Raw genomic sequence first — 26,108 nt, forward strand, 5'->3', positions numbered from 1 at the left:
GGGGTTATTTTTAGAATAGCACCACTGAAATAACTTCTGCCTCTGCTTCTTTTAGGGAGGATTACAGAGCCTAGGCTTGGGCTAGCGATGGCAAGAGTCACAGCCAGGACCCAATGGCAGTAAGAGGGCCCAGACCAGCGCTACTAGCAGCCTGAGAAGCACAGCCTGGACCTAGCATTTGCACAAGGCTGGTGCTGGTGGCAAGAGATCCTCTAGGGAGGGGAGAAAAGTGCCTGATGCACGCCGGCAGAAAACCCATGGAAAGTTCTCCTTTACAGCACATGTCGGTTATACTGAAACAGAAGTCCTGTCCTTACCAAAATCTGCATGCAGAATTACAGAATTAGAACAACTACCGTATGACTCCTAGGCCATTAGCAAGAGGGACTGAGAGTGTAATAGCGAGGGTGCGTGAGACAGAAGGATAAAAAGGGCATGAGAGCGCAGCTCTGCAACCATCAGAGCTTATAATCGCACAGTAACCGGGCTGAAAGGCTGCATTGTAGGCAGTTTTAGCAAGAGACCTGCTGACAGCCTCTGCCCTAAAAATGGTGCAGAAAAGTCCCAATCACAGTGCCAACCAAGAAATCCCAGAGAGCGGATGCTACCACACCCAAGCGGGCTTTGATGATCTCATGCTTTTTGGTTATCACCACTTCCGCTGACAGAAAGCCACCAGCCCCCATTAAAGAACCATTTCCTCCATTGTCATATTTTGATCCCATCCTCTTGATTTTTTTAATTTTTTAATAGAAAATGGCTCCTGGAATTTTATTGATGCCTGCAAACCATCTGACCTTCCCCGGCCCTGCATGCTTTGCACTTCTGCAGTCACAAAAGTCCTAGACCATGGATAATTTGTTGGCCTATTTTTAAAAATAAACAAAGTAGTTAGCCCAGACCCCAAATCACAGCCTTGGTTCCAAGAAATAAGCCCTTCCCACTTATCTGCTACTCTTGGGTTATTGAGGGCATGCACTCTTGCAGAGGTCCACAACGCCCGTCCAACGCCCCGCGAAACTAATAGCACTAAATGCAAGGTAATGAGGCTATTAACTAGTCTCCTCGGATCTAAACATAATGTGCACCCGACCCACACATTTTTACACTCAGAAATTAGCGCCTGGCCAGAGCAGGCGCTAATTTCTGAGCAGCCCAAAAAAAGTGTACAGAAAAGCAGAAAATACTGCATTCCTGTACATCCTCCCACTTAATATTGTGGCGGTATTAATTTGGAGGAACAAAAAGGTTTAAAAATAAAGTGCGCCGGCAGTCAGGCATCCATGCACCGGTTAGGAAGAGGGACGCTGGTAAAATTGAACGTCTGTTTTCCTAACCCGCTGATGGCCATCGCTCCTGGGTGCCCGCTGCCGAGGAGGCGCCAAGGGGCACACATTTGTCCCTAGCGCCTCCTTGGCAGCACGACCCTCATTTAAATATTCTATCGCGTGCCCAGGAGAGGGTGGCCGGGCGCACGTTAGGAAAGCAGGCACTAAACACTGAGCGCCCATTTTCCACGCTGATTTATTGTACTGGCCCGAGAGTGGGTGGGTGCAATTTTGAGGTGAATTCTTGCAGCTATTCAAGTCCTGGTGAGTCAAAGTGCCATCGCTCGGCTCCTGGGTGGTTGCCCAGTGGCAGCCGAGAGGGGCTTATGGACCACGCTGGCCATGGGGGAACGTAACTGGATTGTGAGCTGCACGGTCGGAGCAAATAATTCTGAGAGGGGATGGAAGTGCTGAATGGTAACCCCAGAATGGAAAATAAAAATTTCTATCAAGTGAGACTGCTTGCTTGTTCCCAGGGCTCGTCCGTGAAAAGAAGAAAGGAGTGGAGGACTTTGGGAGGTTCGGAGATCAGTCAGATGATTCACAGAGGGGAAAGGAGGATTTGACATTGCTTTCACTATCCAGCAGGAGACTATCGTGCCCGTTCTTCTGGGCCAGGTCCACTGCACCATCTGTTTGACCATCTTTTTGTGACTTTGAACCCCCAGAGACTAATGCGAGGCTCCAAAACCAACCTTCAGAGTCCCTCTCGCTGTCTGTGCCCCCAAAGGGAGTTACACAAATGAGTCGCTGCATCCCCAGTGCTGACTCCCGGAGCAGGCCCAGCCCAGCCCGTCTCGGCCACTGTGACGGGTGACACAATGTACCTTCTACTCTACATTTCTATTTTAATGTACTCATCCCAAACAGTGTGCAGTTAAAGCAATACATGTTTTCTAAACCTAGAAATAGTCATTTTTGGCAGATGAGGACATTTTGGCCCACCCAGTCTGACATTAAAAGGGAAGTACAGAGGGCTACAGGAGAGTTCTTCAGGATGGAGAGGCAGGCTGTGCTGTCTGGGGCATCTTCTAGTCACCCCAGAGACTGCATGGATGTTTAACTCTCTTCCCTGCTTTTTTTTTTTTTTTTGAACCGTACCCACAGCTCTGACCTTTCCCTAGCACAAACTCAAGACAGTGACAGTAGACAAAGCTCATTGCGCTTCTTCAATATATATTATTTATTGGCTGCTGTACAAAAGCAGACGGGCATTGCACTGCCTGTCCTTCCACCTTTAGGGACAGATTTGTCACTCACAGCGGTGCAGTTGTAGTGGGAAATTGTGCTACACGGCCATATCTACACGGCCTCCACCTGTTTACACGTGCAAGCAGCTCGTTTTCAGTCAGCAGATCACAAGAGTTGGCTGCTCATTACTGCAGCAGGAAGGGAAGGCACCCCGGCAGCATGGATCAGGGTTTCCCAAACCTGTCCTGGGGACCACACAGCCAGGCGGGTTTTCAGGATATCCACAATGAATATGCATGAGATAAATTTGCATATGGTATGGGGTCCTCAGGACAGGTTTGGGAAGCCCCATCATACATGGGGTTTTGTTTGTTTGTTTTATACACAGAAACACATTGCCTTCTGGTCAGGAATACATGTGAGTCAGTTCAATGGCGTCAAGGGAAGAGCTGGAAGCTGCCACACACGCCTTTCTCCACAGGCTGGAAATACTGCTGAAATGACCTAGGACACAACCGACGCTGCGGCCGCCCTATGGGTGATAAGAATTTTCCTGGAGAATGAATGGGGAATGTTTTTGGGGGGTTTTTTAAGCTTCTGCCCATCAGTGAATGTTACTGGTCCTGCTCTTAGAGCTCAGGCAGAGATAAAAATCTTGCAGGTTCTGGATGTTCCTGAACTAACATTGCAAGTTCAAATTAATGCCTTTTATCAATTACATTTACTGAGAAATATTCAGCCCTATTTATCCAGGGATAATTTGGCAACTCTTACACACACAGTAGTGAGTCCTCACATAAGATTACTACAAGAGATTGTAGTCTGGTTTGCATGTAAAACAATTAAGGAGATTACAGCGCATTCAAAACACTGCCACCAGGTTCCTCCTGAGGTTAAGACTAAGAGACCCTATTACCCCTGCTATAGAGATGCGCCTTTATATTGTAATATTGTTGTACAAGTCTGTGTGTTTATGAAGGGTCCTCAGTTTTTAAGTTATCTTCGAACACTCCAGACACAGAATTATGCTCCTCACAAGAATGATGATGGGTGATACCATCTTCTCGCACGCTGAGGTATGTGCACACTAAGTGGAGAGCTTTTTCTTGCCTTGGCCCGGTGGTATCGAATTATTTACCTCGGTTCGTTTGGTTGAGCCCAGATTTTTTTTTTTTTTTAAGTTTCAAAATAATGGTAAGGCCTTGCTCTTTACAAAATCTTTTGAGTGGGCAAGTCCACCTGTGGTGTTTTACTTTAATATTTTTATTTCTGCTATTTTTATCTTATTTATCTTGGTATTTTTCTGTTTTTATTTTATTTATTCTTGTATTTTTTTGTTTAATCTGCTGTGCAGTCACTTAGCACTGTAGGAAATATGTGGCAAATAAATAAATAACTAAAGTGCCAAATAAATAACAAGTACCAAGCATTTGAAATTATTAGGTTATTGGCTACTGTCAACAGCAGCACGTTATCGACCGACGGAACAAGCCCCAGCTGCTAATCTGGACATTAGTCCTAGCAGCCCAGGACTACGCGTGGTAGAGTGGACAGGGAGGAGCACAGACAGCAGCGCGAACTGTGCACGACGCCACTGCCGAAACGTCCTGCAGGCCCGCTGGCCACGGGAAATTCAGGAGCCACTTCTCGAGCCGTCCTCCTCTTGCGCCTTGGGGCATCGCGCCACCCCCCGTACAACAGTGACACCTAATGCTCAGAGTGGGATGTGCACGCACAAACGCTGGATTCCAGAAGGAGCTGTGAGCCGCAGTCCCCGACTGCAGGACTTAGCCCTGCCATGGTTGGGCTGCACAGCGAGAGGAAAGTAAAATAAAAAGGGGGGGGGGGGGGGGGTAAAGCTCGGGTAGCTGTGACTGGAGGCACGGGGAGTTGTAGGCTGATTTTGATTGGGCTGAAGACCAAAGGAGCAAGAGGGCAGAAAAATCTAGAAGATAAGAAATATTCTGTTGGGATGAAGACGGGAAAGAGATATTTTAATCCCAATAAAGTGGAGTTGATTAGCATGGGTTAGACTTGGTGTTTGGGTACTTGCCAGGTCCTTGGATCCTGGATTGGCCTCTGTTGGAAACAGGATGCTGGGCTTGATGGACCCTCAGTCTGACCCAGTATGGCAACTTATGTCCTTAGCGTTATGGAGGGGCATGGGGGTAAAATTGCAGTTACTTTTATTACACTCAGAATATAGGATGAGGCTCCTAAAGCAGTTGGGTTGGTTCTTGGCCAAGGGCTTGCTACAAGTCTTAGCCTGCAGACAGCAGCTCAGAGGAAATTCAAGGGTTGGTTTGTTGGGGTTTTTTTGGTTTGTTTTTTTTAACATGTCAGAAAAAAATTGCATGTAACTATTTTAGAAGCAGTCCAATGCTTTGGAAAGTCAAAATAATGTCAACATTTAAAAAAAGAGAAAACCAGATGCAGTTTTGGAGAAGTGATTACATTTCACCTTCTTATTTTTAGGTATTTTAGCAAGGTCCAAGGTGAGGCCAGTCAGGGGCTGTGTTTGGGGGGTGGTGGTGAGGGGAGAGAAAGGTGCAGGGGCGAGGAAGAAGGTACCTGAAATTGCAAATCACAGAGGTGAGTCACAGGGTGAACGACCAAACCACATGCAGCTGAGTTTGAACGAAACATCCTCCCCCCCTAACCTCACTACAGTCTTCTCTTTAGCGCACCACAGACCTGATTTACTAAGCGTTTGTCGCATTCACACAGCACTTAAAAGCCAAAAAGGGGAATTTTAGAAGCCCGGTGTTGCATTAATTAGGGGATGCGCACAGATGTTGGGCTTGAGCGTGCCGAGCGGATTTTAAAAGCCGCCGAGATAAGCGCAGATGTGGCGGAGCGCGCACATCCGAGAAGTTTTCAAAAAAAAGGGGCGGGGGTGAGCGTTTTGGGGCATGAACCTGAGACGTGCGTGTGCCGAGGCCCCCCTGCCGCGTTAACTTTACTTCTGCGTTGGAGGACGTGCAAGTTAAAAAAAAAAAAGTAGAAAGAAAGAAAACGAGGCAGATGGGTAGGGTTTTAAGGGTTGGGGCTAACGGGAGGGGAGGAGTGAAGGTGGTTAAACTGGAGGGTTTGGGGACGAACGGGTAAAACTGGGTGAGGCGGCAGCGCAAACCTGTTAAAAGCCCCCGCTCCACGCGGTAGAAGCGGGATTTGCACCCCCCCCCTACTTAAAATTTGGCACGCAGGTGCGTGCAGCCCGGTGATAACACGCGTGCATATGCACGCGTATGATCTAAAATGGCCTTGGGCGCACGCACGCTGGCGTGAAAGTTACCGTCCCTGTGCATTAGGACCTACTTTTCATAATGAAAGGAAATCAGCTTGTCGAAGTCTCTCGATTTTTGGTCTTTTTGGCACGCACACGCGTGTTTCAAGCACCTTCAGTTTTCCTCCATGCAGACGTGCTCCCTCTGTTCCATACGCCCACTCCGCGGAGTGGCGCCACAGGGCAGTTGCACTGACACTCATTGTAAAAAGATCAGCAGCATATCACATTATTAAAAAAATTACATTAAATTAAAAAAAAAAAGAAAAAACTGTACAGTGGGTTTCCTCTCCCAAAAACCCATATAAGCTGCGTGCATTACCCTACGATTACACAAGCAGCATGTATGGATTTTTATAGAGGAAGTAGAAGAGCCTTCTGGGCCTACTGGGTCATAGGATGTGTTATTTGTGTATCAAAGTCTGAAAAAGACTGTTGTGTTGGGGTTCAAGGTCCAGGTTAGCAGTGGATCTGAAGAATCAGACTGCGGAAGTCTCCACACCCTGGGCCGAACCTTTTGCAGAGAGGCTGCCCGAGACGTCGTCCGAATCCAGGAGCTCCACCACGCTGTAGGGGGAACAGTCTTCCAGGCCCAGCTTGCTGCACAGCCAGCCACAGAAGCCCTTCTCCAGGTCCTTCACCGCCTGCCACCACTCCGCGAAGGCCCAGGAGATCTGGGCAGCCGCGGCGTACAGACCCAGGGACGACGACACGGCCATGATGATAAGCGGGTAGAGGATGATCAGAAAGGGGCAGACGAAGATCTTGTGCCAGAAAGTCCTCTCCTCGTTGTAAACCAGGAAGATGTTGTACCACGTGATGGTGCCGTAGTAAAACGAGATCACGAAGGACAGGACGAAGACAACCGGGATACACAGAATGCTCCAGAGCAGAACATGGGGACCCCTCTCCGAGCCAACCTCGCAAGCCTTTTTCCCCCGGGCCGATTCGGCTGGACAGGGCTCTTTGGATTTGGTGAGTTCCTGCAGTTCTCTCTCGGTTAACGTAACGTGGATGTCCACCATCTGGCCTTTCTTCTTGCCCCGAGTGATGGTCCCAGTTAAGGTCACATAGCGGCTATCCAGCGGTATGTTCCATCCACCTGCAGACACAGAAAAATCTCAGTCCCGTGAATTCGCTTCGCCCACCCACCCTCAGTCACTGTTTATTTTGTAAAAACGTTTAACTGTCTGCTCCTGTCTAAGTACTGCTCCTGTGGCCACAGATAACCGCTAACCAGTTTACGTGGAGGACGACAGCAGGTCCCTGCCGACTGATGATTATTTCCACACAGAATTGCCATGGACGAGGAGAAAGAAACTGCATGTGAAGTGCCCCTGAACCGAAACACAGAACAAATAGAGAAATGCTAAAAGGGGCAGTACTACATGACTTTGGATACCGTCTATGTTTTATAAAGTCGGTGTCTCTAATCCCCATGTGTTTACTCCACATATCAACCTGTTGTAAGATATTTTTCACTGCAAACTTTAAAAAAAATATATATATTTGAGCCTGAAATTTTACCATGTTGGCAGGGATATAACTCTTGCCTTCTCATGCTTTACACAGCCAGGAAGGTGCGGAGAGCACGAGGAGGGATCTAGGATCTGGCAGCTAAGATTTAAAGCTAAAAACAAGGGCAGAGTCAAGCATTTGGGCAAAGCAGCGGTACAGCATAGAGGGTGAAATCCTTCTATGCACAAAAGAAGAGCGGGGTCTGGAGGCGATTGTATCCGAGGATCTTAAGGTGGATGAAGGGACGACAAAAGCCAGAAAGATGCTGGGCTGCATAGAGAGAGGAACGGTCAGCAGGAGGTGATATTGCCCCTGCATAGGTCCCTGGTGAGACCTCACTTGGAATGCTGTGTATAATTCTGGAGACCGCACCTTCAATAGGATATAAACAGGATGGAGGCTGTCCCGAGGGAGGCTACTAAAATGGTCACTGGTCTTCATTCTAAAGCATATGAGAGCAGACTGAAAGATCTAAACATGTACACCCTACACAAAAGGCAAGATAGGGGAGATATGATAGAGACATTCAAATATCTCAAAGGTTTCCATGCACAGGAGGTGAGCGCCTCTTTTAATAGAAAGGAGACTCTCTACGAGGGGCCATGAGATGAGGATGAAAGGGAACAGACTGAGGAGGAACCTTAGGAAATATTTCTTTACAGAGAGGGTGGAGGATGCATGGAAGCGCCTCCCACTGAAGGCGGTGGAGACAGGGACAGTACGTGACTTCAAGAAACCATGGGGGACAAGCAGAGGGGGATTTCGGAGGGAGTGGTAGGGACTGCAGAGCTGAGCAGTGGGTGAGGATGGGCACACAAGACAGGCCATATGGTCCTTCTCCGCTGTCATAGGAGAACTCTTAAAGTATCCTGAATTGGGATCTCTCTATGTAACTGTTTTCTCTGCATATTAGGAGGACAATTTTCAAAGCCCTTTCTTTGGGTAAAGAGACCCTCCTCCGCCTGCCTAAACATTTATGCAGATTTCCCTAGCACACCTGCAATTACCCAGGCTATAAAAAGGCGTTCCCAGGGGGTGTGCTGGGGGGGGAGGGGAAGAACGGTGCATCCGATGGGGATTTTCAAAAGTGTGCGCGCTATTTACACTCTCCCCTACCGCCCCAGGTGCAGAGCGCACGGACGCTGGTAGTGCACGGACTTCACGCGTGCTTGTTTTAAACGAGGAACTCCCCATATAGTTTTATTCAGAAAATTAATGAGCGTAAACCGCGCACGGTCCAAGTAGCTGCGTACTCTGCAATTGTGCAGGTCCCTCAAAGCTGCTTCCATGGGGCACTTTGCGGATATTTAGCACATTAATTAGCTGCCATGCCACATTCTTGACAAACCATAGATGACAGCAGGTAAGTGACAACCAACCGGTCTCTCAAGACCTGTAAAAGCAGTGCTTCTCAGCTCTCCAAAGAAGCTCTGGGAATTCAAATATAACTCATGAATATTTTGGTTCTAGGAACCAGGTTAATCTGAATAATTTGCTTACCCAGAGGCCTCAGAGCAGCAGAAGACAAGATCAGTGTCGATTACTCCATCACTTGGGTGTTGACCGCATGGATAAAAATGTTTCGGTTCAATAGCACCAATTGCTAGGTACATTTTCTGCTTAAACACGAGTCTCGATACAAAACGTATGCATAAGCAGCAAAGTCTGCATGAGAGGTATCAGAGTGCCAAAGCACAACATTCATCAAGCTCCTCAATATATATTTTTGTAACATCTCTATAAAATATAAAGCCACACTTTCGGCATTGATTTTAAACAAAAAAAAAAAAAAGAAGAGGAGCTTGATTAATTCAGGAGTGTTGGTGCTGCCAGTATTTTGCTGTCTGGCCTTCCCGCAAACTAGGGAGCAGGCCCGGGCTACTGCTTCACACTCAGGGAATTCAGACTTCTGAACACCAGCGCATTTTATTCTATGCCCACTAGGTCTTAGATCTTAACCCTGCCCTAGCTCAAATATTTAACCCTACTGAGACAGGACCACTGTGGCGCATCTCTACACCTGTAATCTCACCCCTAAGGATTTATGGCTTTTATTCACCTCATTATGTGGCTATCAATACATAAATACTATTAGTCCACTGGGCTACGCAGAAATCAAGGTCAGTGAAAACCTGTAGGCGAAACCTTCTTTCTGGTGAGCAGCTCCCGTCATCCGTGGCTCCTTTACTGATCTGACGAAGGGAGCCCAGCTCTGGAAAAGCTCATTGCACAGGTATTAACGTTTCTACTGGATTAAGCTTATCACTGCCACTGGTTTCCTGACCTTGATTTCTGCTTGAGGAAGGGACAGAGCGAGATTGTACAGCACTGACGCAGACACCGTCTGCCTTGGCCGCACAGATTTCTCTGCCGACTCTGCAGGCACCTTACCATCTGCCTCCTGGCCGCCCAGGAACTTGGACCCCTCCTCCTCCGTGCTTCTCTCCCCTCCTTCCTGCTCCGCCTGCTCCTCCTCCAGTTTGTCGCTCTCGGACCGGTACACTATGATGGACTCTGGCCGGGGCTCCTTCTTTCTCCTTTTTTTCCTCTGCACCGTGGCTTCGCCCTCGAAGGAGGCCGCAGCGCTGGCCGCGGCAGCTTTGCGCGGGGAGCCTCGGAGGGGGCTGTGCGGGGCGCTCCTGATTCCGTCCTGTGCCGCTTCCTCCTCCCCCTCCATCGCCGCATCGCCGCGGGGCGTTTCGGTCTGCATCCCCCCCACCACCTCCTCCGGATCTCAGGCGCGGCGCCGCCCTGGCGCGGCACGCATCATGCGGACGCTTCCCCGGCGTCCAGCCGCCGGCTGTGGCTTCCGGTCAGCCATGGGATCCGACACAACCTCCTCTCCGCCTAAGGGGGTGGAAGGGAAAGAATGGTGGTTAGAAAAATGGAAGCCACAGAAGGGAAGCCGGACACTGCAGATGCTGCGCGAGCACCGTCACACCCAGAGAGGCCAGAGCCCGGGCGTGATGGGCGTGGCGCGATCGGAGTCCCCTCCCAGTAAGGGACAGAGGTGCGATCGCTCTGAACCGAGGAGGCAGAGCGAGATCAGAGCGACGGCTGTGACCAGAGAGGGACATGTGTGTGTGTGTGTGTGTGTGTGTGTGTGAGATTGTGAACCTACTACGCAATCCATGCCGTCCGCCCTTTTCCAGCCCCCAGAAGCTGAGGTCTGGCAGGACACCACCTCGCTAGGGCTTGTCCCTTTTGATGTTACGCTTCTCTGCTCTGCGCTCACCTAGCGACCTCTGAAAATGCCATTACAGCGTAGTCAGAGACGCTTCTGCCCACTCCAGAGAAAAATGCACTCAAAGATCAAGAGCTGAAACCCCATGGAGCAGGGACGCACCAGCAAAGCCTCCAGTCAGCCAGCTCAGGGCCTCAGCACACTTTACACTGCAGTTAGTTCACTTCTGCTCTCCACAAGACAAGAAAAGCTCAACAATTCTTTGTTTTCTGGCTCCTGCATCTCTTTTTTCTCAATCTTTGCTCCTCATTCTTTCAGTTCGGTCTCTTCTGCTTCCTTTTCTCTCTGTCCTCTTCCCCTCCTTTCTCCATTGCCCCTTAGCTTTCTCCTCCATTATCTCCCTGGCTTTCTCTCTTCCAATTCAAGGTCCCCCTCTCTCCTCCCCCTCCCCATTCCCAGTCCTCTCTCCTCCCATCAACCTCTCCCCAATCCAGGCTCCCCTCTGCTTTTCCTTCATCCTAGCCCCAGCCGGAGCCCTCTATCCTTCTTCCTCATACTCCCCCCCCCCCCCCCCCCCATCTTCCTGGTCCTGTCTCCTTCTCCATCACCCTCCCCCCATACCAGGATCTCTCCACCTTCCCTCTGCCCCAGTACTCACTTCCTCTCTGGACCTCTGTGCTCCCCCCCCCCCCCCCCCAATACTCAGCCTTCTCTCTGATCCCCAATATATTCTCTGTTCCCTCCCAGGCTGACAGAGGAGTGGTGCTTAATACTGCGCCAGTCTCCCCTGCTGCTCTGTGCCAGGCTCGCCTTATGAATCATAAGATTTTACACCAGGGCTCCAGCCAGGGGAGGTGAGGTGGAGAGGGAGATAATATCAGGGGGTGGAGAAAGGATTGGATTGCAGGAGTGAGAGAGAGGACAGGGATCATTGAAGAGAGCAAGAGGTTTGATGCGCTCGATCCAGCTCTAACTGGGGGTTGCAGGGCACTGGGCTGGGGTGGTCTCTCTCTTCCTCCGTTGCAGGGAATCTCCAAGCAGTCTCTCTCTCTCTCTCGTCAACTTCCTTCCTGCTCTGAGTGACACTCAAGTTTGCTTTTTTTTTTTTTTTTTGGAGGCACCGAGACAAAATGATTCTCAGTCCTGTCTTCGTGCGGCCCCTTCAGGATGCTGGGCTTGATGGACCCTTGGTCTGACCCAGTATGGCATGTTCTTATGTTAATGGAAGTCCGACAGGGAAGTCTTGGATGGGGAAACAGGCAGCAGATTTTGTAGGATGGTTTTGCCCTGTGGCACTGAGACTCCGCCCCCTTCCTCCTGCTGCTCAGAGGCAGAGAGCATTGCCTGGCCGGCCACTTTACTCTACCCCAGCTGCCGGAAGTGGGGGCAGCCCGGGGCCAGGATCAGGCAGCGCTCTCTGCGGGGGGGTGTTCAGGGCCAAATGTCTTCAGCTACCACAGTCTGGCAGAGGAGCCCAAGCTGCCTGGCCTAGGGCATGGCAGACAGAAACTCAGACTCCTAATGTGAAAAACACAAGCTGCGTACAAACACAGGAATGAGAATCGTTTTGTTAAATTCACTGCTAGCAGACAGACTGCGGCCCGGATTTGTCAGTAAGCTCACTCGGCCGGGGCCTAGGCTGGCTGAAGATTTACTGCCTTTCAGCCCTCTGTTTCCTACTCCTCCCCTCCCAGGCAGTGTTCAGGGAACAGGGGAGGAGGGGGGGAGAGTGATCCTGCAGCAGCCACAGCAAAGAGGGCTGTTCTGTGGAGATTAGCAGGCGGAGTGCACTGTTAGCCCGGGTTTGGCTGTGCGTTTTCCACGCCCTACTTTTACCCCTTATACAGTGGCAAACACGCGGCCAACCCCCCCCCCCCCCCCAAAAACTAATAGCGCCCGCAACATGCAAATGCATGTTCATGAGCCTATTAGTCATTCACGCACAATACAGAAAGCAAAATGTGCAGCCAAGCCCCACATTTTACTCGCAGAAATTAACTCCTACCCAAAGAGGCGTTAATTTCGGCCGGCACCAAGAAAGTGTACTTAAAAGCACAAAAAAAAAACAGTACACCCTCTGACTTAATATCATAGCAATATTAAGTCAGGGGCCCCAAATATTTAAAAAAAATAAATTTTTTTTATCAAAAATGAAAAAAATTAAATTAAAAATCTGCCCGCGGCCCACAGGTTGCAAGACGAACGCTCAATTTTGCCAGCACCCGTTTTCCGAACGCATAGCTGACTGCGGGTTCGAGAACAGACGCAGATAAAATTGAGCGTCGGCTGTCAAACCCGCTGGAGAAGTGAATCCAGCCCCCAGTGATCTCCAGACCCCCTCATAAGAACATGTCATACTGGGTCAGACCAAGGGTCCATCAAGCCCAGCATCCTGTTTCCAACAGAGGCCAATCCAGGCCATAAGAACCTGGCAAGTACCCAAAAATTAAGTCTATTCCATGTTACCGTTGCTAGTAATAGCAGTGGCTAATTTCTAAGTCAACTTAATTAATAGCAGGTAATGGACTTCTCCTCCAAGGACGTATCCAAACCTTTTTTAAACACAGCTACACTAACTGCACTAACCACATCCTCTGGCAACAAATTCCAGAGTTTAATTGTGCATTGAGTGAAAAAAGAACTTTCTCCGATTAGTTTTAAATGTGCCCCATGCTAACTTCATGGCGTGCCCTCTAGTCTATTATCCGAAAGAGTAAATAACCGATTCACATCTACCCGTTCTAGACCTCATGATTTTAAACATCTCTATCATATCCTCCCTCAGTCGTCTCTTCTCCAAGCTGAAAGTCCTAACCTCTTTAGTCTTTCCTCTTGGGGAGCTGTTCCATTCCCTTCATCAATTTGGTCGCCCTTCTCTGTACCTTCTCCATCGCAACTATAAATGTTTTTTTGAGATGCGGCAACCAGAATTGTACACAGTATTCAAGGTGAGGTCTCACCATGGAGCGATACAGAGGCATTATGACATTTTCCGTTTTATTCACCATTCCCTTTCTAATAATTCCCAGCATTCTGTTTGCTTTTTTGACTGCCGCAGGACACTGAGCCGATGATTTCAATGTGTTATCTACTATGACGCCTAGGTCTCTTTCTTGGGTAGTAGCACCTAATATGGAACCTAACATTGTGTAACTATAGCATGGGTTATTTTTCCCTATATGCATCATCTTGCACTTGTCCATATTAAATTTCATCTGCCATTTGGATGCCCAATTTTCCAGTCTCACAAGGTCTTCCTGCAATTTATCACAATCTGCTTGTGATTTAACTACTCTGAACAATTTTATATCATCTGCAAATTTGATTACCTCACTCGTCGTATTTCTTTCCGGATCATTTATAAATATATTGAACAGTAAGGGTCCCAATACAGATCCCTGAGGCACTCCACTGTCCACTCCCTTCCACTGAGAAAATTGTCCATTTAATCCTACTCTCTGTTTCCTGTCTTTTAGCAAGTTTGCAATCCACGAAAGGACATCGCCACCTATCCCATGACTTTTTACTTTTCCTAGAAGCCTCTCATGAGGAACCTTGTCAAATACCTTCTGAAAATCCAAGTATACTACATCTACCGGTTCACCTTTATCCACATGTTTATTAACTCCTTCAAAAAAGTGAAGCAGATTTGTGAGGCAAGACTTGCCCTGGGTAAAGCCATGCTGACTTTGTTCCATTAAACCATGTCTTTCTATATGTTCTGTGATTTTGATGTTTAGAACACTTTCCACTATTTTTCCTGGCACTAAAGTCAGGCTAACTGGTCTGTAGTTTCCTGGATCGCCCCTGGAGCCCTTTTTAAATATTGGGGTTACATTAGCCACCCTCCAGATTTCACACAGGCTCCCTCTCTCACACACACACACACTCTCTCTCACTTCCTACCCCACTCCCCGTCAGAAGCACAGCTGCAGCTTCCTCCTTCAGCCCTCGCGACAGACGGGGTCTCTTCATTTTTCTTGAGGCTGCGCGGGGACTGGTGCGGCTCTGCTTCCCGCACTTGCGGTGGGGGGAGGGGGGACAGCGCTGTTGCTGCGACCAGAGACACGCTCTGATCTTCTGCGTCGGGCAGCAACTGCATGACTTTTCCTTTTTCCCCACCCACGCCAACCTACCGCTTCTTCCACTTCCGGGCTGCGCAAGTGGGAAGAAGAAAAGCCTGGGCAGATGCCACTTCCAGACTCGTAAGCGCACAGGGGCACCACTCGGGGCCCAGAGGCCTCCCTCTTCTTCTGCCACGAGCGGAATGGGCTCCACTCGTGGCCACAGACTTCCCAGCCATCACTCAGGGCCGATCGCACCCCCACTGTAGGTTGGTCCATCCAAGACATGATTTTATAGACCTCCATCTTATCCCCGACTCACCTATGTAGCCTCACATCATAGCTATCTCCTCCCCTTTAGCATTCTGGTTGCCCTCCTCTGTACCTTTTCTAGTTCCTCTATGTGTTTTTCTGAGAAGGGGGTGACCAGAACCCGCACACAATACTCTAGGTGCAGTCGCGCCATGGATTAACAGAGGCACCAGGATATTCCCAGTTCCACTTTTTTTCCTTTTTAAATAATTCCTAATATGCTATTTGCTTTCTGGACCACTGCTGCACGCCGAGCTGAGGATTTCAGTGCTTCGTGCACAATGGTTCCCAGATCCTTTTCTTGGATGGCGATTCCTGATTATAGAACCCAGCATTCAGGCCGATCCAGAAAACCTTGCGGGAGAGCCAGCGAGCGCCCAGGCCACTCTCCTGGGCGTGCGAATCAGGAAGCCAAGGTATATAAATTAGGGCCCGCGGTAAAAAGGAGGCGCTAGGGGACAGTAGCGCGTCCCTAGCGCCTCCTTTTTGACAGATGCGGTGGCTGTCAGCGGGTTTGACAGCAGACGCTTAATTTTACTCGCGTGAGTTGTCGAACCCGCTGACAGCCATGGGTTCGGAAAACGGACACCGGCAAAACTGAGCATCCATCTTTTTTTTAATCATTTTGGGGCCTCCGACTTAATATCGCTATGATATTAAGTCGAAGGGTGTACAGAAAAGCAGTTTTTTCTGCACACTTTTCCAGTGCCGGCTTAGTTTCGGGGGGGGGGGGGGGGGCGGCTTGGCCGCGCATTTTCCCACGCGCTATTACCCCTTACTGTATAAGGGCTAAAAATAGCGCATCTAAAACGTGCGGCCAAACGGGGGCTAACAGTGCGCTCGACCTGAGCGCACTTTACTGTATCGGCCCGATTGTGTAGCTGTAGTTATTTTTCCCCACCTGCATCACTTTGCGCTTGTCCACATTAAATTTTATATGCCCATTATTTGTGCAAACTTCATTGACCGTCTTGTGCTGTTAGCAAAAAGTATAAAAAGCATGTACATTAAAATCCATAGAACCCTGGATTCAGGATACATCATCTACAAAGCCTGGCAAGAACCTCCTACAATTCCTCACAATCAGCTCATGTTGAACTCCACTCACTAATCGTATTACCTGCATATCTGATCACCTCACCTATTGCTCTCTTTTTCAGATCATGAATGAATGTGTCAAACAGCGCAGATCTCCGGGGCACTCCAACAGTCCAGCTCTGTTTCCTACCCTTTAACCAGTTTGACAACAGAACACCAATTTCCTGAGGAGTTTCATGATGGACTTTACTAATCATTTGCTTCTGAGAACCTGGAGGGACTTTCACTCCCATCTCTTCTGAGTTGGTGGTGGTGGTGGGGGCTGCCGAGAGACACAATCAGGATGGTACAACCTCCACAGACGTAGGTGACAACTGAAGAGTGTAAGCAGTCTAAGCCCCTGCTGTGGACATTCTAGGGTCTGGCGCAGCAGCCGGAATCTACCGGATCCACGAGTACCATTCTGGGGGCACATCCCACTCCAGCTGCAGACATGTACACCGCTCTTCTCCAGAGAGCCAGAGTGAAGTCCAAACCTGTCACAAGAGCCATTCAGAATGCAGGGCCCAGAGGCTAAGCTGGAGCCCAGGGTGCATTCTGAGTCTCCTTATCCTGTCGATGCACAGCAGGGACGATGGGGGTCCGCAGTAGCACAGCAAACACTGGGGGTGGGGGGAGCAGGTGTGGCTGCAGACCTGATTCTAATGTAATCACGGGGTCTCCTAAGAGCTAATCAAGGCCATGGCTACCTAGAAAAGGACACTGTCAAAAGATGATAAAAATGTGAATCTGAAAACTGCCGATATTTGTCGACAGCACTGAAGGAAGGATATGCAAACTGAAGCAGCAGGACTGGCCCATTCTGCTGAGTTGCTTCAATCTGCCTAGAATTATTAATCTTCTATTACACATCTTCCAGAACTATTAGATTCAGATTCCTTTATTGGCATAACAATTTTACATTTACTATCCTTGACAGTGACCCTTTAACCCCTTTAACACATTCTCAGTCTTAGAAGTGATGGTTAACCATTTCCATATCCTATAGGAAAAAGATAAACACTGAAATCAAATGATAAAGGGGATGGAACAGCTCCCCTATGAGGAAAGGCTGAAGAGTTTAGGGCTGTTCAGCTTGGAAAAGAGACAGCTGAGGGGGAATATGATAGAGGTCTTTAAGATCATGAGAGGTCTTGAACGAATAGATGTGAATTGGTTATTTACACTTTTGGATAATAGGAAGACTAGGGGGCATTCCATGAAGTTAGCAAGTAGCACATTTAAGACTAATAGGAGAAAATTATTTTTCACTCAATGCACAATTAAGCTCTGGAATTCATTACCAGAGGATGTGGTTAGTGCAGTTAGTGTAGCTGGGTTCAAAAAAGGTTTGGATAAGTTCTTGGAGGAGAAGTCCATTACCTGCAATTAATCAAGTTTACTTATGGGCAGATTTTCAAAGGCTACGTGCGTAACCTGAGGAAATCTGCCCCTGCGCGCACCAAGCCTATTTTGCATAGGCTCGGCGGCGCGCACAAGCCCCGGGACGCGCGTATGTCCTGGGGCTTGCAAAAAGGGGCGGTTTGGGGGCATGGCCAGGGGGTGTGGTGTTGGCTCAGGGGTGTGTTCGGGAACATGGCGGCGGTCCGGGGTGTGGCCGAGTGTCCCGACACAGCGGCCTGTGTCGGGGCCTGCCACGCCAGCAAACATTCGGCGCTCGCAAGTTACGACTGCCCGGAGGCTGGTGTAACTTCCTGGATAAAGATTAGGAGGGGGATTTAGGTAGGGCTGGGGGGTGGGTTAGATAGGGGAAGAGAGGGGAAGGTGGCGGAAGGAAAGTTCCTCGGAGGGAACGGGCAGCGTGCGCAGTGCTCGGCGCACGCAAGGTGCACAAATGTGCACCCCCTTGCGCACATCGACCCCGGATTTTAAAAGATACGCACGGCTACGCACATATCTATTGAAATCCGGCATACTTTTGTTTACGCCTGGTGCGCGAACAAAAGTACGCGCTCATGCTTTTTTTTTTTTTAATGTACCCCTTAAGGAATAGCCACTGCTATTAATTGCATGAGTAGCATGGGATCTTCTTGGTGTTTGGGTTCTTGTGGCCTGATTTGGCCTCTGTTGGAAACAGGATGCTGGGCTCGATGGACCCTTGGTCTAATCCAGCATGGCAATTTCTTATGTTCTTATGAAATAGGAATGTAAAAAAAAAACAAAGAAAACCTAAGACCCACTTCACCTAGCAGCTTCCTAAAACTTCAATTACAAACCCTGTGATGCAGGAATCTGTTTATTGTGCAAAGCCTCAACATCTGTAATCCTCAAAGAAAAACCAAGCCAGTGTGAATTGTGCATATAAAGAATACATCTTCCACTATGAAGAGTTCTTTATGTTTCTCATTCCATCTTACAAACCAATTTCAGCTCATTTTATGGATTTTTTTTTTTTAAGTATTTCACTTGTTGACAGAGTGCATGGTTTTAAAATAAATATGGCCAGACAACAATAGGAGATATCGATTTTGTCTGACTTATCTGTATGAGCGATCTTTTTTAATATATAAAAATAACCCCTGTTAAAAAAAAAAATGCCAAGAAAAACTGCAGGGTTGCCTGCTTTAGGTGAATCACAGAATGTTACATTTCAGAATTAAACTAAATTAGATTTTCACAGCTAAGCAATTAGGACTATGCCAGAGGACTGGGAATTCCTATAATTTATTCATGGGCTGAAAATGTTACAGCGTTAATAAAATGTCAGATGATGCAAACTGTGCATCGCTCCACATCCATCCTGAATCCCCCGAGCCCAGTAAAGCAATCAGCAGCTCTCCAGGCTTTGGGAAAGACGCCGTCGATGGCCCGAGATTGCTGCGAGCCAGACAGAAGAAAGGGGGGACGCCGCACTTTAGCAGGGAACCGGAAAGAAAGGAGGAGCTCCAAGGAAGGAAAAATGAATCTAAGAATAGACCAGCAGAGTCCGAACCGGGGGCTGCCCAATTCCGCCTCCTCGGACAGACCCCGTCCCGTGGGTCCCCGGGATTCTCCCTGCCACGTCGCACGCAATCCCCGGTAAAATGCAACGGCGTCTGCACAAAGCGATGCATGCAGAGCGCCCTGGACAGCGGCCACCCAAAAGAAGCCGGTTCGCCCCCCCCCCTGCAGGCGCGGAGCGATAGCTCAGCTCCCAGGAAGCACAGGAGACGTCTCGGTACCTCTGCCGGCATGCGCGCGCAAAATCGCTGCCAAACAAACCCACCTCGGTCTCACCTGCGCTCCCCGGCCGGCAGCCACGAGCCGCTGTCTCCCCGCCAGCCCAGCCCGAAAGCGGCTACCCCGCCAGGGCCACGCCCAGGCCCGTGACCTCACGGCGCCCGGCCACGCCCACAAGCCGCGGAAGGGCGGGCGCAGAACCGTAAGGGGCCGCCCTCCCTCATCCTGCCCTTCCCATCTCCCCCTTTCTACTTCGTACTGACAGCAGAAAAAGTGCAAACGGGTCCCTGCAGTCTGCCCAGCTGCCGCTCCCTGCAGGTTGCCTCCAAAATCTTCCTTATTAACAGCGCAACAACTTCACTGGGGGAGGAGCCTTCATGACAATGCAGACAATACTGCTGGATGTGCTTTGCTTTTGGACTTGCCCATAGAAGCAGTTTTATGCCTTTTCCTTTATGTCTGCATTATCAGTAGCTCACACCGTAAAAATCGGGGCCCAAGTTGGTTGTCATCTGAATCCAATTCCCCTCCTCCCACCATCAAAACAAAGTGCGATGTTGCAGTTGCATCAAAGCTTATTGGTTAAGGGTAGTAACCCCCAGGGTGCAGGTTACACCCATGCACTCTCCATATCTGTCCTCCAGCCATTAATGATCCACAAAGTGACTGCTTTTGTGCCCACCACCTCCTCTGGAAGGGCATTGCAGGCATCCACCACCCTTTCCCTGATGAAATATTTCCCCCTGAAATTTCATTTCTTGACCCCTGCTTTTACTGTTTCCTTTCCAACAGAAAAAGGTTTATGTATTTAGCCATTTTAGATATCACTGTTCCAAGTGAAGATCACAACGGTTTATATCATGACATAAATATAACAGATGTCCAACTACATTCACATGATGAGTTCTTATATCATACATTTTAGAGAAAGACACGTACGTTGACTAAGGCGGTCAGGGGAAGGGAGATATAAGGGATGAGGTAGCACTTTTTGCAAAAGGTGCTGAGGGATATAAAGGGGGGCGGGGTTTGAGAGAGGGTGATTCAGATACATTTATATGTGCTGGGTTGAAAAGTGAGTGGTAATGATATCTATAGACAGGTTCATCATGAGTTTGTCGGTATAGGAGCAAGTGATGATTTCAGAGAGGTTAATTAAGATTGTAGGCATTTTGAAATAACCACATGATTAAAACCTTTCAGGTATTTGAAGGTCTGTATCATATCTCCCCTGAACCTACCTCCTCTCTTCCAGTGTATACATATTTAGATCCTTCAGCCTCTCCTCATAAGTCTTCACATACAGACACCACACCATTTTGGTCACCCTTCTTTGCACTGCCTCTATCCTGTTTCTATCTTTTTTGAGGAACGGGATCCAGAAATGAATGAGGTACTCCAGCTGAGGCTTTTCGAAAGACCTGTACAAGGGCATCACCACCTCCTTTTTCTTACTGGTTATTCCTCTCTCTGTGCAGCCCAGCATTCTTCTGGCTTTAGCTATTGCCTTTTCACATTGCTTCGCCACTTTCAGTTATCGGACACAATCACCCCAAGGTCCCTCTCCCAGTCCATGCACATTAGTCTTTCACCGCCCATCACATACAGCTTTTTTGGATTACTGCATCCCACATGCATGAGTCTGCACTTCTTGGCATTGGATCCCAGATGCCAAAATCCTTGTTCAGTCTTCAAGCTTTCTTAAATCACTTTTAATTTTCTCTATTTCTTTAGGTGTATCCATTCTGTTGCAGATTTTAGTATCATCCGCAAATAGAAAAACTTTACCTCACAAAGTGCTGAACAGAACCAGTCCTAACACTGATCCTTGTGACACTCCATTTAACACCATTCTCTCTTCAGAGAAGGTTCCATTTACCATTATACGCTGTCTCCCGTCCGTCAACCAATTTGTAATCCATGCCACTATCTTGGCACCCGCTCCCAAGCTTCTAATTTTGTTCATGAGTCTCCTAGGTGGGACCGTATCAAAAGCTTCTGCTTCAGTCCTTACTGTCGCAACAGTGTGCGTTTCTGCTTACAGGGGGCACTGCTCTCTGTCCCTCACCTCTTCCAGTGCCCTCAGTGGGCTGTTTGTGAGAAGTGCAGCCCAGGGATCAAATGTTTCTGACCCCCCGTATAGCAACTTTTTTTTTTCACTTGGTGTCCCACTCACTGAGCCTCCAGTATCTATAGTTGGGGGTTATCCGATCTCTAGGTCAGGACCTGACCTGACAAGTGCTGTTCTGGTTTCCAGGCTTCCTTTTATAGCTGCGGTTTCAATGCCTGGAATGGAAAAGTATTTCAAGAAACAATTAAAACTGCCTGAGCATCCTAGCAGCTGTGTTACTGGCACATTCCGTGCTGACAATATTATGGCACAGAAATAAACGTTAATAAGAACTGTAAAGTGATACCTTTGTATTGGACTAACAATACATTGCTAATGCTCTCCTTGCTCAGGTCAGAATTCAAATGAGCAAAAGACAACATTACCAGGAAATATACTGTAGTGTGGCTGCCACACTCCAGTGATAGGGGGAAGAGGGTTTGATGAATGATCAGAAAGAGACCAGCCTAGCCCAGCTGGATGGGAACATGGACAGAATGCATTACTAGTGCTTCTTGATCTCAGCTACATTTGACACCGAAGGCCACAAAATATTGCTCTCCTGCCTGAAGGTCCTGGACTAGCAGGTCCAGCACTAACCTGTTGTGGTAGCTCGAGCAGTCAGTGGGTAAGGTATAGTCAGAGGAAATCCCAATTAGACTCTGACTGTGCTTCAATGCTTTTTATTTACAGGGGAAGTAGACAAACAAAATGGCAGCAAACGGAAACAGTTCAGCAGTTCCCCTGTTAGCCTCAGGTACTTTACAAAGAGAAAATCTTCACCCAGAAAAAAGTCTTTAACCAACCTTTAGACTAAGGGGGTCATAGCATAAGCTGGAACGCCATCAGCTCCCCGGGGCCCGTCTAACCCTCTCAGGCCCTTCACCCAGGATTACCTGAGGCTTCAGCCTTAAGGAGGACCGGGCGGGTAGACTGAGGGCGTGGTCTATAACCTCTCTCACACCTGGTTCCAAGCCTGTAAGCATACGGTTTCTCTTGGAACTACTCTTGCAGCCCCTACTCCTTCTCTTGTGGAGTTCTATGAGGATCGATGCTATCGCCCCCCACCGCATCACTCACTACTATCATGTGGATGACTTTCAACTTGTAGTCCCACTTGGTCCAGATCCAGAACCTATTACTTGGTCCAGATCCAGAACCTATTACTTGGTCCAGATCCAGAACCTATTACTTAGGCAATATCTCATAAGAACATAAAACTTGCCATACCAAAGGTCCGTCAAGCCCAGCATCCTGTTTCCAACAGTGGCCAAGCCAGGTCACAAGTACCTGGCAGGATCCCAAGGGGTAGAGAGAGTCCAAGCTGCTTATCCCAAGAATAAGCAGTGAATTTCTGCAACTCTACCTTAATAATGGTTAATGGATTTTTTTTCCCTCCAGGAACTTGTCCAAATCTTTTTTAAACTCAGCTACACTAAAAGCAGTCACCACATTCTCTGGCAACAAATTCCAGAGCTTAATTATGCATTGAGTAAAAAAACATTTTCTCTTATTAGTTTTAAATGTATCACCCTGTAACTTCATTGTGTGTCCCCTGGTCTTTGTATGTTCTGAAATAGTAAACAACTAATTAACGTTTACTTGTTCCATTTCACTCATTATTTTCTAGACCTCTATCATATCTCCCCTCAGTTGTCTCTTCTTCAAGCTGAAGAGTCCTAACATCTTATTTTTTGTAAATTAAATTTTATTGCGCATCAAAATGGCATATAACAAGTGCCACATCATACAGGAATATAGTATACAAATTGAGTGTGTCACAATTTTGTTTTACAACATGGATCCCCCATCCCCCCCCTCTGCCCAAACTCAGATCTTCATTACACAGACTAACCCATAGCTTTTAACAACTCAGTCAACATAACTTCTTAACTTGTAGCATCTCCTAATATAGAATAGACTACTGAAATGGGCATAGATGGAATATTTCAACAAGTAATCTTGAAATCTAAATTTAAATCAATTGCTGTATTATATTTGAAGCCGCTGCCATTCCACGAATGGTTCACAAATTTTGACATGTTCCCATGTCTGACCGCCGTCAGCTTAACAAATATAAAGTTAGATTTTAAGACCTGCGCGCGCGCTACTTGGCGCGCACACATGTACACCTGAGTCGGCGCACGCAAGGGGGTGCACAATTATGCACCTTGCGCGCGCTGAGCCGAGCTGCCTTCCCCCATTCCCTACCCCCCACCCCACCTTCCCTTCCACTACCTTGTCCTCCTTTTTTGTTTTGTTTCAAAACTTACTTCAGCCCTGGGGCTGAAGTAAGTTGCGCGCGTGATCCCTGGTGCAGCAGCAAATGGCTGCTGTTTCGAAGGCATCTTGCCCCGCCCCCGCCCTTAAGTAAAGCCCCGGGACTTAGATGCCCCCGACGCGAAGAAGGCGATTTCCGCGTGTAGAGCGTTTAAAATCCGGCCCATATTTTATCCAATCTACGCACTACATCTTTCAGCCGTGGGGGTTCTATCGCTTTCCAACGAAAAGCTATTTCACATCTGGCTGCTATTACAATTTGGTGAATATGGGACCAAGTGGAGACCAAAACCAACTCAATAGGAAGATTAAGTAATGCACTGGTGGGGGAAACTGAAATATGGAGACCACATATATCTTTTAGCACCCCAAATATTTCCCTCCAGAATGCTTCAATAAATGGACAAGTCCACCACATGTGGGAGTGCTTACCCATTTCTTTACATCTCCTCCAGCAAAATCCCCCAAAACTTGGAAACGCTTTGCAAGTACACTCTGGTGAGAAATACCAGCGCATCAAAACTCTGGAACTATTTTCTGTTACACCCCCAGATATGGATCTTTTCTTAGCATTAATATATATTAAATCCCATTCCAATTTGGATAGCTCAAAGCCAAGCCCATTTTCCCACCTCTTCACATTGGCAGGCTTACCACCTGACTCATTATTAAGATAAGTGTATAAGTTGGACATCTCTTTCTGCTGCCTATCAGCATTATCATTCCACACTTCAAATTGTGATTTGCCTAAAAATAAATCTCTTTGAACGTCTCTAACATGTAATAAAATGCCTAACTTGTAAGTAACAGAATATATCTGAATTATCCAAAGAATAATTATCACTGAACTCTGAGAAGGTATAAATGTACCCTGTGTCCACAGATTGCCAAACCTGGAAATCCTCCTATCCACCCACCCCCATGGAAAAAGCACTTCTAACCCTGGTTTGAATTCTAAATTGTGATTGAAAAAGGAACTGAGACAATATCTCCTATTTCCGACTAGCTTCCCTCTCCATCGTTTCCATACTCTCAGAGAAGTTTTAGTTGATACTGGCAAGGTGTTAATCAGTCTCCAAGTGGATTTTGGTTGCCAGATCATGGCTCAAAAAGGCCATGAGGACTACTATAGACTGCTCCAGATGAACCCATTGCTTTTGTTCAGTTTTCTTATTCCAATCTATAATAGCACTAAGTTGCGCAGCCACATGGTACCAACCCAAATGAGGAACCCCCAAACCACCACTAAGTTTAGATCCATCCATAACATTCCTAGCCACCCTTGGAGGTTTTTGTTTCCAAATGAACACAAAGATTCTCTTTTGCCATTTCTTAAGCAGTGCACTAGAAATATGTATTGGAAGAGTTTGAAAAAGGTATCCCAGCTTTGGTAGTACATTCATTTTAACCATCGCAATGCACCCTAACCATGAAAATGCATACCCCAGCCATTCTTCCATATCCCAAAATAAAGAATTAAGCAAGGGTGTATAATTTAAAGCCAAAAGATCATTCAATCTATTGATCACATTGATTCCCAGATATTTGACTTGTTGACTCTTCACGCAAGGAATCTAGTCCGTAGGAACAGAAAGGTTCAGAAGCTCAGATTTCTCAAAATGCAACTTAAAACCGGAGACCCTACTAAAATGACATCTCTCAACTGCCCCTTCACAGAGGTAGCTGGTTCAGTCAATTTAAACATAATATCATCCACAAAGAGTACAATTTATATGTATTTAACCCCACTTGCACCCCCTTTATATTTACAGCCCTAGGAATACTTATTGCTAAGGGCTCCACAAAGAAAGCGAATAACAAAGGCAATAGAGGGCAACCCTGCCTGGTGCCTCTTTGAATCGAAAATGGCGGAGTATCCCCCATTAACCTTCACATATGCTCTAGGCACATTATACAACTGTCGCAGCCAGCTCATGAAACAAGGCTCAAAAATTATCTTCTCCGGTACATGAAATAAGAAGGACCAGTGCACCAAGTCGAAAGCTTCTTCGGCATCCAGAGTGAGTAGTACAGCCGGGATTTTATTTGCTGACACTCATCTTAGGATGTTAACTATTTTATGAATGTTATCTGCCGCCATTCTGCCAGGCATAAAACCTGTCTGGTCAGAGTGTATCAGTTTTGTCTTAACTCTAGACAGTCGATTGGCTAGTACTTTAGCTAAGATCTTCAAATCCATGTTTATTAATGATATGAGTCTGTAAGACCCGCATAGAGTAGGGTCTCGCCACAGTTTGGCCAGTATAGAGATACCTGCCAAATTCACTTCTGGATCCAATGTACCCACATCCCATAGAAATTTAAACATCCCCAGTAAGGGAGGTGTAATGTCATTAGAAAACCGTTTTTTAAATTTACCAGTAAAGCCATCTAGTCAGGCGACTTATTAATCTTCAGATCTTTAATCACCTGTTGCATTTCCAGGGAAGAAATTTCTTCTTCAAAAAATTCCCTCTCACCTTATGATATTGCAGGTATCTCAGTAGTATCCAAGTACTTAACATTATCGGAGTCCTGAACATAAAGTTGAGAATTCTTGCCTAATATTTCCTGATTA

The 26,108-nt window shown here is 47.5% G+C and overlaps 1 protein-coding gene across 2 annotated transcripts; it reads right to left on the reverse strand.

Annotated features, from left to right (window-relative positions):
- Positions 1 to 3,666: 3,666 nt before the first annotated feature.
- Positions 3,667 to 19,268, reverse strand: TMEM169 (transmembrane protein 169). Of its 2 annotated transcripts, none has more exons than XM_029605121.1 (3): positions 19,198 to 19,268; positions 9,715 to 10,170; positions 3,667 to 6,907 (listed from the first exon to the last, which is right to left on the reverse strand). In XM_029605121.1, the coding sequence occupies exons 2-3, from the start codon at positions 10,031 to 10,033 to the stop codon at positions 6,285 to 6,287; spliced, it is 942 nt and encodes a 313-aa protein (XP_029460981.1). In that variant the 5' UTR covers positions 10,034 to 10,170; positions 19,198 to 19,268; the 3' UTR covers positions 3,667 to 6,284. The 2 variants fall into 2 exon arrangements, with proteins under 2 accessions (XP_029460981.1, XP_029460980.1); XM_029605120.1 differs by having other exon boundaries at positions 19,187 to 19,254.
- Between the last annotated feature and the right edge of the window lie 6,840 nt (positions 19,269 to 26,108).

Source organism: Rhinatrema bivittatum, chromosome 6 (assembly GCF_901001135.1).
Source record: "Rhinatrema bivittatum chromosome 6, aRhiBiv1.1, whole genome shotgun sequence".
NCBI lineage: Eukaryota > Metazoa > Chordata > Amphibia > Gymnophiona > Rhinatrematidae > Rhinatrema > Rhinatrema bivittatum.

What these genes read in the sequence shown, in the direction of transcription:
- TMEM169 (XM_029605121.1), bottom strand. Translation starts at nt 10,033, where the DNA reads ATGCAGACCGAAACGCCCCGCGGCGATGCGGCGATGGAGGGGGAGGAG. An exon ending in GGGCGGCCAGGAGGCAGATG is followed by an intron (nt 6,908 to 9,714) that starts GTAAGGTGCCTG and finishes CTGTGTCTGCAG; the next exon opens with GTGGATGGAACATACCGCTG.